This window comes from Lontra canadensis, unplaced genomic scaffold (genome assembly GCF_010015895.1).
Source record: "Lontra canadensis isolate GAN:19392208 unplaced genomic scaffold, GSC_riverotter_1.0 scaffold77, whole genome shotgun sequence".
NCBI lineage: Eukaryota > Metazoa > Chordata > Mammalia > Carnivora > Mustelidae > Lontra > Lontra canadensis.
In genome coordinates this window covers 9,458,088-9,476,921 of record NW_022631071.1, presented here as the reverse complement: position 1 = coordinate 9,476,921, position 18,834 = coordinate 9,458,088, and the positions used below count along the sequence as shown (strand labels likewise).

General features: G+C 38.3%; 1 protein-coding gene across 1 annotated transcript in view; it reads left to right on the top strand.

The window, feature by feature from the left end:
- DACH2 (dachshund family transcription factor 2) overlaps positions 1-18,834 on the top strand; it is an 842,698-nt gene that overhangs the window by 672,762 nt on the left and 151,102 nt on the right. The window contains exon 5 of the mRNA XM_032881812.1: positions 16,787-16,945. Within this exon, the coding sequence (XP_032737703.1) occupies positions 16,787-16,945 (159 nt within the window). The remainder of the gene's footprint in view (positions 1-16,786; positions 16,946-18,834) is intronic.

Genomic DNA, 18,834 nt, shown 5'->3' with positions numbered 1-18,834 from the left:
TATTTGACAGACAGAGACCACAAGCAGGCAGGGAGGCAGGCAGAGAGAGAGGAGGAAGCAGGCTCCCCGCTGAGCAGAGAGCCCCATGTGGGTCTCGATCCCAGGACTCTGGGATCACGACCTGAGCTGAAGGCAGAGGCTTTAACCCACTGAGCCACCCAGGCATGTTTCTATTTTTTGACACAGCTTCAGGAAAATAGGTATTATGTCTTCTTTGAGTATTTGGCAGAATCCCTAGGGAATATGTCAGGTCCAGTACTTCTGTTTATTTTTGGGAGGTTTTTGATCACTGCTTCAATCTTGCTACTAGATATTGGTCTATTCAGGTTGTCAATTTCTTCCTGTTTCAGTCTTGGAACTTCATAGGTTTCCATGAATACATCCATTTCTTCTTGGTTGATTAATTTATTGTCATAAAACTGTTGATAATAATTTCTGATGATTTTTTCTATTTTCTTGGTGTTATTCAATGTCTCTCCTTTTTCATTCACAATTTTATTAATTTGGGTCCTCTCTCTTTTCTTTCAGATTAGTTTGGCCAGTGGTTTATCAATCTTATTGATTCTTTCAAAAAACTAGCTTATCATTTCGTCAATGTGTTCTACTGTGTATCTAGTTTCTATCTCATTGATCTCTGCTCTAGTCTTGATTATTTCCTTTCCTGTGTGTGGGGTTGGCTTAAGTTGTTGTAGATTTTCCAGTTCTTTAAGGTGTAAAGAGACCTGGTATAATCTGAATTTTTTCATTTTTTTTTAGTGAGGCATGGATGGCTATGTATTTCCCCCTTAGAACCACCTTTGCCATATCCCATAGGTTTTGGACCAATGTATCTTCATTCTCATTGGTTTCCATGAATTGTTTAAGTTCTTCTTTGATTTCCTGGTTGACCCAAGCATTATTTTTTTTAAGATTTATTTATTTATTTATTTGACAGACAGAGATCACAAGTAGGCAGAGAGGCAGGCAGAGAGAGAGAGAGAGAGAGAGAGGAGGAAGCAGGTTCTCCACTGCACAGAGAGCCTGATGTGGGGCTCAATCCCAGGACCCTGGGATCATGACCTGAGCCGAAGGCAGAGGCTTTAACCCACTGAGCCACCCAAGTGCCCTGACCCAAGCATTCTTAAGCAAGGTGGTCATTAGCTTCCAAGTGTTTGAATTCTTTCCATACCTTTTCTTGTGGTTGAGTTCCAGTTTCAAAGCATTGTGGTCTGAGAATATGCGGGGAATAATCTCAATCTTCTGGTATTGGTTGAGCCCTGATTTATGACCCAGTATATGGTCTATTCTGGAGAAAGTTCCATGTGAGCACAAGAAGAATGAGTATTCTGTTGTTTTAGCGTGAAATGATCTATATATACTGATGAGGTCCATCTGGTCCAAAGTGTCATTCAAAATTCTTGTTTCTTTATTGATTTTCTGCTTGAATGCTCTATTACTGAGAGTGGCATGTTAAGATCCCCTACTATTAATGTATTCATAGCAATATGACTTTTTGTTTTGATTAACAGTTGGCTTATGTAGTTGGCTGCTCCCGTATTGGGGGCAAAAATATTTAAAATTGTTAGATCTTCTTGATGGATAGACCCATTAAGAATAATGTAGTGTCCTTCTTTATCTCTGACTACAGTTTTAGTTAAAAATCTAATTTATCTCACATGAGAATCCTTACTCCATCTTTCTTTTGAGGCCCGTTTGCATGAAAGATTCTTCTCCATCCCTTCACTTTCAGTCTGAATGTATCTTTAGGTTCCAAATGGGTCTCTTGTAGACAACATTTGGACGGGTCCTGTCGTTTTATTCAATCTATAATCCTGTTCCATTTTTATGGGAGCATTTAGGCTGTTCACACTGAGAGTGATTATTGAAAGGTAAGTTTTTATTGGCATCACATTGCCTGTGAGGTCCTTGTTTCTATCAATCGTCTCTATAAATTTCTTCACTCGGGTTCTTTCTCATTTTAGAGGCCTCCCTTCACCCTTTAATATTTCTTGTAGTGCCAGCTTGGTGGCCACATACTCTTTTAAACCTTGCTGGTCTTGGAAGCTCTTTATCTCTCCATCCATTTTGAATGTCAGCCCTGCTGGATAATGTATTCCTGGCTGCATGTTCTTCTCTTTTATGCACTGAATATGTCTTGTCAGACCTTTCTGTATTGCCAGGTTTCTGAAGACAGGTCTGATGTTATTCTGATGGATCTTCCTCTGTACATAAGGAGTCTCTTCCCCCTAGCTGCCCTTAGGACCTCTTGTCTCAAATTATGATTCATGAATTTCAAAATGAAGTACTGGAGGTCTTTCAGATTCATTGGTTTTGGAGGATGTCATTTCTGCCTGTAGGATATAAATGCTTGTTCCATTCCCCAGATTGGGGAAATTTTCATCCAGAATTTGTTCAGCTATATCTTCTAGACTTCACTCTTTCTCCACCTGCTCAGGGATCCCAATAATTCTGACTTTGGAATGTTTCATGGCATCATTTATTTCCCTAATTCCGTTTTCATGGCTTCTAAGCTTTTTTTTTTTTTCCCCAGGCCTCCTCCTGATCATTCTTCTCTGTCAGTTTGTCCTCTAGATCACTACTTCTATCTTTTGCCTTGGTTACCCTAGATTTTAGAGTATTTAGATTAGATTGGATCTCATTGATAGCATTTTTAACTTCTGCCAGATTGGCTCTCATTTCTGCCCTTAGAGATGTTATGTTGTTACTAATGGTTTTCTCCAACCTAACCGTTGCCTGGGTAATTGTTACCCTGAATTCCCTTTCTGACATACTGTTTATTTCCATATCTAGTAGTTCTTTAAGAGAGGGCACAGTCTTTGAATTTTTCCTCTGTTGGGTGTTCCTCCTCCTTGTCATTTTGTTGAGAGGTGGTTGAAGGGATGAATAGCTGTATATATCAACCATAATCCAGACAAGGAACACCCTGGAAAGATTTTGGAGCAATTGGAAGTCACCACCAAAAAGAAATAAAAAGTAAAAAAGAGAATGGTCGAGTTTCATTCTTCTACATATAGCTGTCCAGTTTTCCCAGCACCATTTATTAAAGAGACTGTCTTTTTTCCACTGTATATTTTTTCCTGTTTTGTCGAAGATTATTTGCCCATAGAGTTGAGGGTCCATGTCTGGCTCTCTACTCTGTTCCACTGGTCTATGTGTCTGTTTTTATGCCAATACCAGGCTGTCTTGGTGATCACAGCTTTGTAGTAAAGCTTGAGATCAGGTAACGTGATGCCCCCAGTTTTATTTTTGTTTTTCAAGATTTCCTTAGCGATTCAGGGTCTCTTCTGAGTCCATACAAATTTTTGGATTATTTGCTCCAGCTCTTTGAAGAATACTGGTGGAATTTTGATCGGGATGGCATTAAAAGTATAGATTGCTCTAGACAGTATAGACATTTTAACAATGTTTATTCTTCCAATCCAAGAGCATGGAATGGTCTTCCTTCCTTTTGTGTCTTCTTCAATTTCTTTCATGAGTGTTCTGTAGTTCCTTGAGTACAGATCCTTTACCTCTTTGGTTAGGTTTTTTCCCAGGTATCTTAAAAAAAAAAGAAAGAAAGAAAGAAAGAAAACCTTAAAAAAAATAAAAGAGAGAGAGAGTAAGTAGAAAAAAAAGAAAACTCAGCCAAAATGAGCTTCAAAAGAAAGATTTATAAGGTATATAAACAAACAAAAAGATCAACAAATGTAAATGACACAGAAAAAAAGAGGAACCCAGCCAAAATGAACCCCAAGAATAAGATTTATATAATACCAGAACAAAACTAATTCACAGAAACACTGACAGAAGAATAAGATGGGAGGGTGGTTATAAATCCTCCATGTGGGCGAGGAAGTTCCTTTCAGTTCTTCCTGGGTATGTATTGATATCTTTGTTAAAAGATTCAACTTTCCAGAGATACAGGGAAATTAAAACTGGTTTATATATGGGGTAGTATTGAATAGGGAAAATGGATTACCTTGAAGTTTATATCTATATGTATATTTAAAAAAAGGAAATACAGATATAAGTATGAAAAATGTTCAAGTTAAAAAGTATTATAGAATGTGTTGTATTAAACCTCTAGCTATAATGGTAAGTAGGTTAAAAAAAAAAGAACAAGAATCGTGAGAAATTTTTAAAAAAGTTGTATCTAGGAAATACACAGGTTTTAGGGCAATACCAGGAGCTTAATTTATTGTTTTTCAATCATACTGGGGTTTTACAGTTTTATGGGGACCCAGTGGTGGTTGTCCTCTTGCTATTTTGGCTTGTCTTCTGGGGGAGGGCCCTGCTGCATTGTTCTCTGGTCAGTTTTGCTTGGTTTGAGTTGCTCTGCAGGTTATCAAGGGGGTGGGCTCTGTGGAAACTTTTTCCAGGCTTTGATCTCTGGAGATTTTTGTTCTTTGGTGGCTTTTTGTGGCTTTTCAGAGGGTCAGAGCCAAGAAAGAATCTGTCTGCACCCAGACCTCTGCCTCAGAGAAAATCCTCAGACTGTTCCTCTCTGGGTGGTCCAGAATACACAGACTGTCCCGCTGCACTCTGCTGAACAGTGCAACATTCCACAGGTGGTGCACACCTCAGCCATTGTCCTAGTATTCACCTGAGTCCCCTGCCACTAAAGTGATATTGGTCCAGGGGGCCTTCTTCTGGTGGCTGCCTTTGCAGAGACTGGTGTCTGGAGTCCAGGCCAACAGTGGGTGCACTCAGACCCCACGGTCACACAGGTCGTGGAAGGCTGTGGTCCTTGAGACCGCTGCCCATCGCCCACACCATGCTCTCTGTGGTGCAAGCAGGGGAAAGCCACGGGCTCAGGGACCACCAACTAAAGGCCCCACCAGACTCGTTCTGGCATGGGTGTTCACTGGTGGTGGCCATCCTGGCAACATGGGCTTAGGCCCCTGCCCATGATTGCCTGATTCCACCAGTTACCCCTTAAGATCTTTTGCTCTTTTTGAGTGCTTTTAACCAGATGCCGAGTTAATGCTGGTCTTTTGTACTGGGGTATTACTTTTCAATGGGTTGCTTATGGTGGCTTCCTCCCCCTTCTGTTTATCCTCCAATATTAGACCAAGCATTCCCACTCCACTTTTCCTCTCCACTGAAGTCTTGTGCCCACATAGAGATCCAGAAGTGTATAATCTTACATCTCAGCCTGATTTCATGGTTGTTCAGAGTGTTCTGGTAGATATTTAGTTCACTTTAGTGGACTAGTTGAAACAAGGTCTGTTACTTCTCCACCATTTGCCCCTCCTCCACAGTTCTTATTTTTTAATAATGTCTTTATCTGGTTTTTATATTGGGATAATGTGGGCCTCATAGAATGAATTTAGATTTTTTCCATCCTTTTCTATTTTTTGGAATATTTTGAGAAGAACAGGTACTAATTCTTCTTTGTACATTTCATAGAATTGACCTGTGAAACCATCTGATCATGGACTTTTGTTTGTTGGGAGTTTTTTGATTACTGATTCAATTTCTTTGCTGCTTATCCATCTGTTCACATTTCCTATTTCTTCCTGTTTCAGTTTTGGTAGTTCATGTGTTTCTAGGAATTTATCCATTTGTTCTATGTTGTACAGTTTAACATACAGTTTTTCATTATATCCTCTTCTAATTGTATTTCTGTGGTGTTGGTTTTTATTTCTCCTCATTTGTGATTTCATCTATTTGGGTCCTTTCTCCTCCCCCTGCCCAAGTTTCTAAATCTTTTCTTTTTGCTCTAATCTGTTATTTTCATTCTTCCAATGGTTGTATATTTTGTTGTTTATTTTCTAGCTCTTTTATGTATAAGGTAAGGTTGTTTATTTGAGATATTTCTTGGTTTTTGAGGTAGGCATTTATTGGTATAATCTTCCCTCTTAGAACCACTTTTGCTACATCCTGGAGGTTTTGGACCATTGCATCTTCATTTTCATTTGTTTCCATGCCTTTTTAAAAAAGTTTCTTCTTTTATTTCCTGGTTGACACATACATTGTTTAGTAGCATATTATTTAACCTCCTCGTATTTGTGTTCTTTCCAGATTTTTTCTTGTGTTTAAATTATAGTATCATAATGCTGTGGTCAGAAAAGACACATTGTATGATTTCAATCATCTTGAATGTGTTGAGGCTCGTTTTGTGGCCTAATATGTGGTCTTTTCTGTAGAATGTTTCATGGGCACTTGAAAAAAAATGTTTTTCTGTTTTAGGATGGAATGCTCTGAATATATCTGTTCAATCCACCTGTCTAGGGTCACTTTTTCTTTGTTAATTTCCTGTTTGCATGATCTGTCCACTGATATAAGTAAGGTGTTAATGCCCCATAGTATTATTGTATTATTATTGATTAGTTCCCTTATGTTTGTTATTAACTCTTTTATGCATTAGGTTGTTATTATGAGGGTGCATAAATATTTACAATTGTTATATTTTCTTGTTGGATTTCCCCCTTTATTATTATATAGTGTCTTTATTTGTCTCATGTTACAGTCTTTGTCTTTACATCTGAAATTAGTCTCTTGTAGGCAGTACATAGATCCTTTCGGTTTTTTAAATCCATTGGAGAATTTTGATTGGTGCATTTATCCCATTTACATTTAAAGTAATTATTGATAGATACATGTTTATTGCCATTTTATAATTTGTTTTGTCACTGTTTCTGAAGATTTTCTCTGATCCTTTCATGTTTCTCTGTTTTGTGGGTTGCTGATTTTCTTTAGTGATATATTTGCATTTACTTTCCTTTATTCTTTGCACATTATTAGTGGTTTTTGATATATGGTTATCACCAGGTTTGTGTATAACCCCTTCTACATATAACAGTCTATATTCAATATATATGACGGTCATTCAATTTTAAATCCATTTTTTACCCTCTCCTCCCCATGTTTTAGGTATATATTGTTATATTATATATATATATATATATATATATAGAGAGAGAGAGAGAGAGAGAGAGAGAGACCAAAATTGACAGTATAAAGGTAGGAAGCGCAAAAGTAGTAAAAATGAAAATTTATGAAAATGAATATTTATGAAAAATGAATATTTTTGAAATTATGAATATTTATGAAAAATCAATTAAGTCACAAAATTAAAATATATATATTATATATACAAATCAATTAAGAAAGTCACAAAATTAAAATATATATATATTTATATTTTAATTTTGTGACTTTGATTTTTTCATAAATATTCATTTTTACTACTTTTGTGCTTCCTACCTTGATATGTCACTTTTGGTCTCTCCTTTCCACTCAGTACCCTTATATATTTCTTGCAGGGCTGGTTAAGTGCTCATGAACTAGTTTTTGTTTGTCTGATAAACTGTCTATTCTTCTATTCTGAGTGATAACCTTGCTAGATAGAGTATTCTTGGTTGCAGAATTTTCTCATTCAGCATGGTGAATATATCATGCCACTCTCTTCTGGCTTGCCAAGCTTCTGCTGAAAAATGTCCTGCTAGCCTTATGGATTTCCTTTGTAAGTTACCATCTTCATTTGTCTTGCTGATTTTATTTTTTTTTTCTTTGTTACTATATTTTCCCAATTTAGTTACAATATGTCTTGGTGTGGGGTCTGTTTTTGTTGATTTTGAGGGGAGTTCTCTGTCTCCTGGATGTGCATGTCTATTTCCTTCCCCAGATTAGGGAAGTTTTCAGCTATTATTTCTTCAAATAATTTTTTGTCCCCTTTTCTCTCTCTTCTTCTGATACTCCTGTAATATTAATGTTATTATGTTTGATGGAGTCACTGAGTTCCTCCAGTTTATTCTCATTTTGTATAATGCTTTTTTGTCTCTTTTGTTCAGCTTGGTAACTTTCCATAGTTCTGTCTCTATGTTACTAATTCATTCTTCTCCTTAGTCCAGCCAGCTCTTCACTCTAGGAAATATGCTTCTCATTTTGTTTATTGCGTCCTTTATCTCTGCTATGTTATTCCTGATCTCTGTGTTAAGGTCTCACTCATGTTTTCCACACTTTTCTCAAGTTCAGTGAGTATCCTTATAATCCTTGCTTTAAATTCTCAGACATGTTATTTAAATCTGTTTCACTTGGATATCTGGCCATGCCTTAATTTGTTCTTTCACTTTGGATAAATTTCTCAGTTTCCTCTTTTTCTCTGCTTCTCTGTTTCTCTGTGTTAAGACAGGCAATTATGTCTTCTGCTCTCAAAAGTAGAGACTTTATGAAGAAGAGGTCCTAGAATGACCTGCAGTGCAGTGTCCCCTCTTCACCAGAACCTAACACTTCAGGAGAGTATCCTATGCATGTTGCTAATTTCCTGCTCTTGCGTCTGAGTCACTTTTCCTTCCAGTGCAATCATCTTCACTGACTCTGCCTAATGCTTTCTGTCTATGGTGTTAGTGGGACCCAGGAAGGCCAGCTTTGAGAGGGCATGCCTGCTTGAGAAATTGGGATTGAGGCAGCATTTTTACCAAAAAATTTTTTCTGAGCTATTAGTCCTATGCTGTATTCCCTCAAGAAGTGTGACTGCTGGGTCTGAACACCAGTGTGGCTGTGGGTGTGAGGCTGGGCACTCAGCTTGGCAATGGCTGGACACAACTGAGCATGGTTCAGCAATGTGGGCTGGTGCTGCAAGTTGTCTTGGCATAGCACATTGTCACAACTGTGTACCTGGCAGCTGCATGTGATGCATGTGCAACTTAACAAAAATTTCTGTGAGCCTAGAGCTGAAGTTAACAGGCTTGGAGTGGGTGAGTCCTCAAGAGAATTTGTGGACATTGTGCATTGCTAGTGTGTTAGATAGAAAGTGTCTATGCTGCCCAGCCACCCACAGGTGGCCCTTTGTTTATGCTAGAGGGCAGGTGAAGTGAAAGTTAGCTGCCAGGTCCCCCGTCTTCAAAGAAGTCCCCCAACACACTCCAAAATCAGTAAGAACAGATCTGTCTCCCATTTGTTCCCAGTGTTGTGTAAGTTACTTTTCTTATGTTGCCCTTTTGTGCAGGTTGCTGTGTCTTTAAGGGTGGTGACCCTGTTACCACTCACCCTCCCAGGTAGCCCAATGCTAAACAGCTGACCTTTAAAGCTCTAAGGTCCTAGTCCCACTGGTTATAGAAACTCATGGGATTCAGCCCCTCTGGTTTTCAAAGCCAAATATTATCTGAATTAATCCTCCCCATATGAGCTACCTGGTGTGAGAGTTCATTTCCCTGCCTTCTCCCTGCATGCAGCTCCTTCCCTTTTGTAGACAACCTTCCTCCACCTTTCTGACTTCCCTAAACTTTAAGATAGAGCTTCTTCTCTGTATTTAGTTGTGGAGTTTGTTCTGCCAGTCTTTGAGTCAATCTCTGATTTATTGACTTGGATGTGGATGATACCTAGTCATAAACATGGGGCTGGATTAGCACAAGGTTCTCCCACTCTGCTGATACTTAACCTATTGAGCCACCCAGGTGCTCCTCATGTGTTAAATCTTGATCTCGAATGTAATAGTATTTATATGGAGTGCCTTTAAGAGGTCATGAATGGGATAAATACCTTTATAAAATAGACCTCAAGGAACTCCAGAGATCCCTTATGCCATGGGAGGTCACAGTGAGAATATGGTTATCTAAGAACCAGAATGTGGGTCCTCAATCTACACTGCATCTGCCAGTCTATGCTATTTTTATTATGTTGTTTTTGCTATGACAGCCCAAAAGGACCAAGACAATACATAATGGTGAGTTAAATAACAAGTTTATATTCACATAGTTTTGGAGGCTAAAGGTCTAAGATCAAAATGTCAGCAGGTGTGGATTCTCCTGAGGCCTCTCTTCTTGTCTTGCAGGAAGCTAACTTCTACCTTTGTCATTATATGGTCTTTCCTCTGTGTGCACACATCCCTGGTATCTCTGCATAATTCAGAATACTGACAAATTTACAGCAAACTCAAAATCTAGTGTTTAATAAATTATAGCACAATAACTCAGTAGACTATTACATAGTCTTTACATTTAGCCATTGCATATTTACTTGGTAAATGTGATATCTGAAGTAACAAAGCAGAGTGCAAAAATTGGTATCTATATGAGCAAAGCACTGGAAAGATCTCAAATAAGTGAAAATATTTATGAAGTTGAATGTTAAAAATATGAGCATGTGATTTCTATATTTTTTATAAATGAGTAAATGCACATGTTTTACACAGTGTCCAATATTCCCAGACCCATACCTCTTCACAAAACAGAGTCAGTGTTTTAGGCAGTATATGAGATAGAGTAATCCATGTGGACATGGTAATGTCACCTTTCCAGAAAGGGAATAGGATCAGGACCACTGACCTCTGAATGAATGAACCACATCACACAAATAGATGGGGTAGCCAACACAACCATTTTCTTTCTTTATTTTTTTTTACCATGTATTTTATTTTATTTTGTTTTATTTTTATTTTATTTTATTTTCTCAGTGTTCCAAGATTCATTGTTTATGTACTACACCCAGTGCTCCATGCAATACATGCCCTCCTTAATACCCACCACCAGGCTCACCCATCCCCCCAAACCCATCCCCTCTAAAACCCTCAGTTTGTTTCTCAGAGTCCCCAGTCTCTCATGGTTCATCTCCCCCTCCGATTTCCCCCAACTGACTTTTCTTATCCTTCTCCTAATGTCCTCCATGTTATTCCTTAGTTCCACAAGTAAGTGAAACCATGTGATAATTGACTCTCTCTGATTGACTTATTTCATTCAGAATAATCTCCTCTAGTCCTGTCCATGTTGATACAAAAGTTGGTTATTCATCTTTTCTGATGGCTGAGTAATATTTTATTGTATATATGGACCATATCTTCTTTATCCATTCGTCTGTTGAAGGGCATCTTGGCTCATTCCATAGTTTGTCAATTGTGGACATTGCTCAACAAAACAAAGAGGCAAACCACAGAATGGGAGAATATATTCACAAATGACACAGCAGATAAAGTGCTGATATCCAAGATACATTTTCTTTTCTTTTTGTTTCAAATTTTATTTAAATTCTAGTCAGTTAAAGTTTCAGGAGTAGAACTTAGTGATTCATCAATTACATATAACACTCAGATCATCACAACATATGCCCTCCTTTATGCCCATCATCAGTTTAACCTAAAACCCACCCACCATGTTCCAACAACCCTCAGTTTGCTATCATTAAGAGTCTCTGATTCTTAATGGTTTGTTTCCCTCTCTTTTTTCCCCTCTTCCCATGTGTTCATCTGTTTTCTTTCTTAAATTCCACATATGAATGAAATCCTATGGTATTTGTCTTTCTCTGACTGACTTATTTGCTTAGCATACTACACTTTAGTTCATTCATGTCATTGCAAATGGCAAGACTTCATTCTTTTTAATGGCTGAGTAATATTCCTTAGTATTTATATCCTACATCTACTTTATCCATTAACCAGACAATGGACATTTGGGCTCTTTCCATAATTTCACTATTGTTGATAGTATTGTTACAAACACTCGGGTGCATGTGACTTTGAGTTATTACATTTGTATCCTTTGGATAAATACCTAGCAGTGCAATTACTGGGTTGTAGGGTAGTTCTATGTTTAACTTTTTGAGTAACCTCCCTGCTGTTTTCCAGACTGGCTGCACCAGTTTGCATTCCCACTAACAGTACAAGACAGTTCCCCTTTCTCCATATCCTTGCCAGCACCTGTTGTTTCCTGTGTTGTTGAGTTTAGCTATTCTGACTCTGTGTGAGGTGATAACTCATTATAGTTTTGATTTGTATTTCCCTGCTAATGAGTGAGGTTAAGGATTTTTTTCATGTGTCTGTTAGCCATCTGTATGTATTATTTGAAGAAACATCTGCTCATGTATTATGCCCATTTCTTAACCAGCTTATTTATTTTGGAGGTGTTGACTTTGATAAGTTACTTTAGATTTTGGATTCTAGCCCTTTAGCAGATAAATCATTTGCAAATATGTTCTCCCATTCCATAGGTTGCTTTTTAGTTTTGTTTATTGTTTCCTTTGTTGTGTAAAAGGTATTTATTTTGATGAAGTCCCAATAGTTCATTTATTTTGATGAAGTCCCAATAGTTTCCCTTGTCTTCTGTGATGTGTCTAACAAGATGTTGCTACAGCCCATGTCAAACTGGTTGCTGACTATATTCTCCTCTAGGATTTTGATTGATTCTTGTATTATATTTAAGTCTTTTATTAATATTGAATTTATTTTGTGTATGATATAGGAAAGTGGTCCAGTTTCATTCTATTATTTCTCTATGCTTTTTCCAAGTCCAGATACTATTGTTTTGACTATTGTTTTGCATTCTTGTTCAGATATATTGCTTATATCTGTTTTGAGCAAGTCTCTGGTTGTTATTTCTTGTTTACCTTTCTTTTGGAGAGAATTCCTCCATCTTGTCATTATGTCTAGGTTTCTCTCTCTTGCATGTTATGAAAGCTTTTTGTTTCTTGCTCCTGAGAGTAATATTATATTACTAAATGGTCATAAACTGTGTGGTCCTGTCACTTCAGGAAGTGTTTCTGGTGTATGCTGTGTGTACTCTGCTTTTGTGTTTTGGCTGCTCTTTCCCACAAATCCAGTCCTCTGCAGAATTCCTCTTTGCTTGTAGTGGGAAGTGTTTGGACTTTTAACTAGGTGTGCTTTGATTTGTTTGTTAATATAAGACTTAAAAAAAAAAAGCCTGATCCAAGAAAGGTGAAAAGAAAAAGGAAAAAAAAAAAGCAAACAAACAAAAAAGTATAAGCTGATTCCAAAGAAAAACAAAGACAGAATAAAGAGGGAACAAAAAAAAAGGATCTTGTCTCAAAAGGAGAGGCTTAAACAAGCAGACCAACAAATGAACAAAAAACTATAAGCCTGATTCCAAAGAAAGAAGAAAAAGAGAGAGAGAGAGAGAGAAAAGAAAAAAAAATAAATTAAAAAAATATTAAATAAATAAATAAGAATTTAAAAAAATCTGATCTTATGTCTACCATAACTGAAGCTGATGCTTTGGAGCACTCTATTATCAGTAGACTTGGTACATGTGGGTGCCCTGAGTTGGTCCTCTGGGGGAGAGGGTCATTGCTCTGGCTTACAGTCAGACTGGTCCTAGTAAAGTTGCCCCTGCCAGGCATGGGGAGGAGTGGTTTGGTATATGTGACTACAACCTCCACTGGGGGGGGGCTGTTTTTTCTCTGAAGTCCAACCACACTGTTGGCCTGGTTGGTGGGGGTGGAAGATGGTGTCAATCTGCACTCATCCCCAGGGAGGGGAACTTGGGGGCCACCACTATTCAGGAGACCCTCACAAACAGCAAACAATATTCCCTCCAATGTCCCAGGCTTTTGTCAGATCATTGCCCTCAACCTGTCTGTGCCTGGGCCATCGGATTGCCCAGTACCACAGTTCTGTATTTATCTCTGCTCCGTGGCTGGGATTCAAAACTCCAAATATGAAAGACCTGACAACATGCAGACCCATATCCCTCCCCCATAAGAGCCTCACAGCCCTGCACCTGACACCATTCTGTCCCAGAAAAGCAATTGCATGGCTGTGCAGGTCCCTAGAATCTATTGTGAAACCAGGTTATCTGCCCTCTGAGTATGCCTTCGTTCCCTGCTGTTGAACAGCCACTGAATGGCACTGGAGAGGCAATATACCCTCTTTGTCCTTGAAAAGGCAAATACCTTCTTCCTAATGTACTTTAGGAAGGGGGCCATCCTCTCCCGCTGTGACCCAGAGGATACTCACACCACAGTATCTTTCATGAGCCCTAAACATTGCTTTTTCTCTCCCTCTCTCCCTGATTTCTTTCCCCCCAAAGGGCTCCCTCCCCTCTGCAGCACTATGGTTTTTCTCTCATCCAATTCATGACTCTGAGCCTTGCATCTGTCACATTATCTCTCTCCCTCTTTTTGTGAAAAATGATTTCTTTTTAAAAAAATTATTTACTGATTTTATATAGAGAGATCAAGCACAGCAGGGAGAGTAGCAGGCATAGGGAGAGGGAGAAGGAGAAGTATTGTTGAGTGGGAATCCTGATGGGTACTCAAACCCAAGACTCTGAGATCATGACCTGAGCCAGGCACCCCTGTGCAAAATGTTTTCTTAACCCTAAGATTGATATTCTAGTTGTTCAAAAATAATTTGATGTTGATCTAGCAGTATCCATGGAATGAGACAAGCCCAGGGTCTCCCTATTACTCTGCCATCTTAGTTCCCTCTCCTATCTGAAATCTCCATTCCCTCACTTTCACTCTGCAGGTGTCTTTAGGTGTAAAATGAGTCTCTTATAAGCAGCATATAGATTATTCTTTTTTTTAAGATTTTATTTATTTGCCAGAGAGAGAGACACACAGCGAGAAAAGGAACACTAGCAGAGGAGTGGGAAAGGGAGAAGCAGACTTTCTGCTGAGCAGGAAGCCTGATGCTGGGCTCCATCCCAAGACCCTGCAATCATGACCTGAGCTGAAGGCAGTCGCTTAACCAACTGAGCCACCCAGGCACCCCTTGTTCTTGTTTTTTAATCCATTCTGATGTCCTCTGTCATTTGGTTGCAGCATTTAGTCCATTTACCTTCAAAATGATTGTTGATATGAATTTAGTGTCATTGTGTTACTTGTATAGTTCGTGTTTTTGGTGATGCTCTCTGTTCCTTTCTATTCTTTGTTGCCTTTTGTCTTTTTTCCCCACTCAAAGAACCCCCTTTAATATTTCTTGTAGAGCTCATTTCATGCTCATGACCTCCTTTACTTTTTGTTTGTCTGGGAAAACCTTTATCTCTCCTATTCTGATTTACAGAATTGCTGGATAAAGTATTCTTGGCTGCATATCTTCCCATTCAGTACACAAAATGTATCATGCAACTCTCTTCCAGCCTGCCACACTTCTTTGGATAGATCTGTTGTGAAACGGATGTGTTTCCCACGTATATTAAGGGCTCCGCCCTCCTGCTGCTTCCAACATTCTTTCCTTTTCTGCATATATCTTGTTTATTTGACTATGATATGTTTTGGTGATGGCTGGCTTCTGTTGAATTTAATGGGAGTTCTCCATGCACCTTGGATTTTGCTATTTGTTTCCTTCCCCAGATTAGGCAACTTTTCATCTATAATTTACTCAAATGAAACTTCCGCCACTTTTTCTTTCTCTTCTTCTGGAACTCCTATGATAGGAATGTTATGCTTTAAGAAGTTGCTGAGCTCTCTAAGTCTACATTTGTGACCTAATACTTTTCCTTCCCTGTTTAGCTTCATTATTTTCCATAATTTTATCTTTTAAACCAGTGATTCATTCCTCTGCTTCTTCCATCCTCACTTTCATGGCCTCCAGTTGCGTTTGCATCTCAGTTATAGCATTTTTAATTTTAGCCTGACTAGTTTTTTAAGTTTTTAAAATCTCTGCAGTAAGGGATTCTTTGGTGTCTTATATGTTTTTTTGTGTTTTTTTTTATGCCCAGCTACTATCCTTATAATTGTTGTTTTAACATCTGTTTCATACATCTTATATCAGTTTTGATTCAATTCCTGGCCATTGCTTCTTCCTGGTCTTTCTTTAGAGGTGAATTCCTACATCTTGTCATTTTGTCTAAGTCACTGTTCTTTTGTGTGTGTGTGTGATCATTAGGAAAGCCTGTTATATTTGTGTTCCTGAGAGTAATGGCTATATTAAGAAGAGGTCCAGAAACTAGGGCAGAGGTCTTATATGCATTCTTATGTCGTGTTTTGATTGCCCCTATTTTCAGGTAAATTCTTTGCATAGTTTCTTCTTGTCTGTATTGGGAGGTGTTTGGGCCTTGTCCACTGTGTGGCAAGTTTTACCTAGGTGTGTTTGGTCTGCTTTTTAAAAGAAGTTAGATATAAAGAAAGAATCTAGATCCCATTTCCCCTATAGCTAAAGCTTTGCAGCCCTCTATTATCAGTAAATTTGGTGCATGTGTGGAGTTTGTGTTGGTCTTCTGGGGAAGGGAGCTTCTGGGCTCATTTTTAGGCCAATCTGCCCTAATAAACATACACCTGTAGGGCTTAATGCAAGCAACTCCTGTCTCCACTGCAGGACACTGTGTTGTTACTCACTGAAGTTGGTCTGTGTTGCAGTGCAGGGGAGGGTAATGTCTTTGCTCCCCTTTCTCCTCCCTGGAGTGGAGAGTTTGAACCCATCACTCTTTAGGAAACCCTTTAGGAAACCCTCACGGAAGAGTGAATAATCATCTCTCTTTTGTCCCCAGCTTCCATCAGATCCTTGTCTTCACCTTGTCTGTGTTTGAGTTATCTGTCTGCCACGTGGTATACTACTCTTGTGTTTTATCTTGGGCATGAACCTGGGTTTCAAAGCTCTAAATGTTATAGACCCACATGGAACAGCCTGTAGTGATTTTATAGGAGAGGGTCACTATGCTTTTGCTATTTGTTGGTTTGTCCCATTAGAGCAGTTGCATGACCATGCAGTGGTTGAGAGTTTATGGCAAATCACAGCAAAAAGCCAGCACCAAAGTTTGCTGCCCTCAACAAGTGTCTTTGTTCCTTAGCCAGGGAAGAGGGAGACACATTGGCATCACCAGAATGGGAGGCTGTAATGGTCAGTTAATGGTCTTCAACAAGTTAGTGCTTTCAAAAGCTATTCATTATGATTCTTGATTTGTTTAGACTACCTGTAACTATATCATTAGTGAGAGTTGTTTAGTGTTCTCAGAAGCAGCATAAATCCAAGGTTATTGAAACTTTTTGAACCGATTATAAAAATAAGTTCCCTATGTTTAATAATGATTTTCTAAGTATTAAGATTAAAAATTTCACCCCTAAAAGGGAATTTTCAAAAAACCTCTCATGGAAAGTTGCCAAATTGCAATCTGTTCATATAAATGTTTTTCAGGTGGAAGTGAATCCTCCTGGGATAAGGATAAGATGCAATCTTCTCTTGCTGTTCCTGGACCCCAACATGGACTTGCTCATGCAGCCCTGGCTAGCCAGCCAGGCCTTGGGGGTACTCCTGCCCTCAATCCACTGCAGCAGAACCACTTACTGACTAATAGTATGTATTCTGTCCTTTCAAAAGTTGATGTGTTGAGAAAAATACCACACAAGACCACTAGAAACCTTGGTCAAGCAGGGTTAGTGTATTTTCCTCCCACAATGTTTGACAATTTGAAGTCATAAGTATAGATTGAGAGGAATTTATTTGAAAGTGTGGGTTTTATAGAGTAAAGATAGATTGAGAGGGCATGTAGCAGAGTAAAGATACCTGGGAAGTCATGTAACAGAGTAATTAAGAAAGTTGTCTATAGTCACATAAACTTGGGTTTGAAATACACATCTTTTGAATTCCATGCTACTATTTGACCTTGGAGAATTCATCTAAATTTTCCAAGTCTCCACAGTGTCCACAACTACAAAGGAATAATAAAAATATGCCTATTAGGTAAGGTTATTGTGAGTGCTAAAAATAACAAAAGAAAAGCTGTTAGTGACTTGCATACAGTAAGAACTGTATACATTATAAGTATTATTATTACTCATTAATCAAATTTTAGCTAATGTATACAAATTCAGCTTTAGATGATGTTTTTAGGAACTTCAAAAACTCAGAAGTCTTTCTGTAGGAAAGTGTGTCTTATATACATTACTTGACTAAAACACCACTTTTCCTTTTTCAATCCTAATTTTCTTATAAGCAGGAATCTGAGAGAGAACTTTCATTATTTCTTTCCCTGAGATTTTCATTCTCTCACTAAACCTTAGGATTAAAACAACAGAACAGTGAAATTCTGAAATATTTTAATATGATGTCTTAAATCTTCATGAAATTTGTCAGTTTTAAGCATACAAAATGAGTTATGGGTCTTACTTTAAAAATGTTATAAACTCAAATATGAAAGGTACATAGAGATGAAATGTTAAGCAAAGATAAATAAATGCCAAGAAAGTTATAAATATTGTGCTATGAGAAGTTGAGAAAAGGACTGATTAAAGTTGACTTATTTCATAAAGCAGGAAAACTTGGAAGACTTCTGGTTTCTGGTCTGACAAGTTTAGAAGTCACTCCTCATCAAAGCAAGATAAAAAAAACTCTTTTAAATCCATCAGAGATTGAATTCACAGGGCAGAGTTATCCCCCAAATTGAAGATATAGGCAGATACAGAAAATCAGAACTTACAGGGAGCAGAAGCCATAGCTAGAGTCTCGTAGAAGTATTTAAATTGCTAGAGATTCAGTTTGGACCTACAGTGAGAGATAAAAACCCCTGGGGGCCAATTCTTAGTGGGTCTCTGCACTTTCACAAGTCTTAATTCCAGGAGCACCTTGAGGTTCTCATGGTGATGACCTGAGAAAATGCCTTTCATGTTTCATGCTGGGAGACAGAAGTACCCATTTCAAAATATGCTCAAAGTGTTCTGTTCACCTCAACAAAGGCCAGCCCTCAAAGGAAACTACTTTGCCAAAACTACTTTGTTTTACCAGAGCCTAACTGCTGTGGGGGAAAGATTATATTAAAGTCCAGCATCCTGTAATCATTAATGTGAGGTAAGGGACGTGCACTTCTCTAGCCCCTTTAACATTTCCTGTGTGAAAAGAGAAATACTCAGCTTTAGCCCCCTCTAGTCTTCCTCTCTCACCTAAGAGAGATAAAAGCTAAAAATCCTTTGTGAAAATCATAGCCCAAAGACACAGACTCATTAAGAGACTGAAATCTAATCATGTTTCTCCTCCTTACACATGTTACCACCACCACAATAAGGTTCTATATAAGAACGGTGGATTGCAACTGAGGAAACTGAAGTCCTCACACCAAATTGAATTTGGATTCTTTAGGACACACCAAAGATAATAAGGAGGACAAGAAATTACCACTAACACAACAACTACAGGAAACAGTAAATATAACTTAATTCCAAGTTGAGCCTGGTTATCTGGTCCAGGAC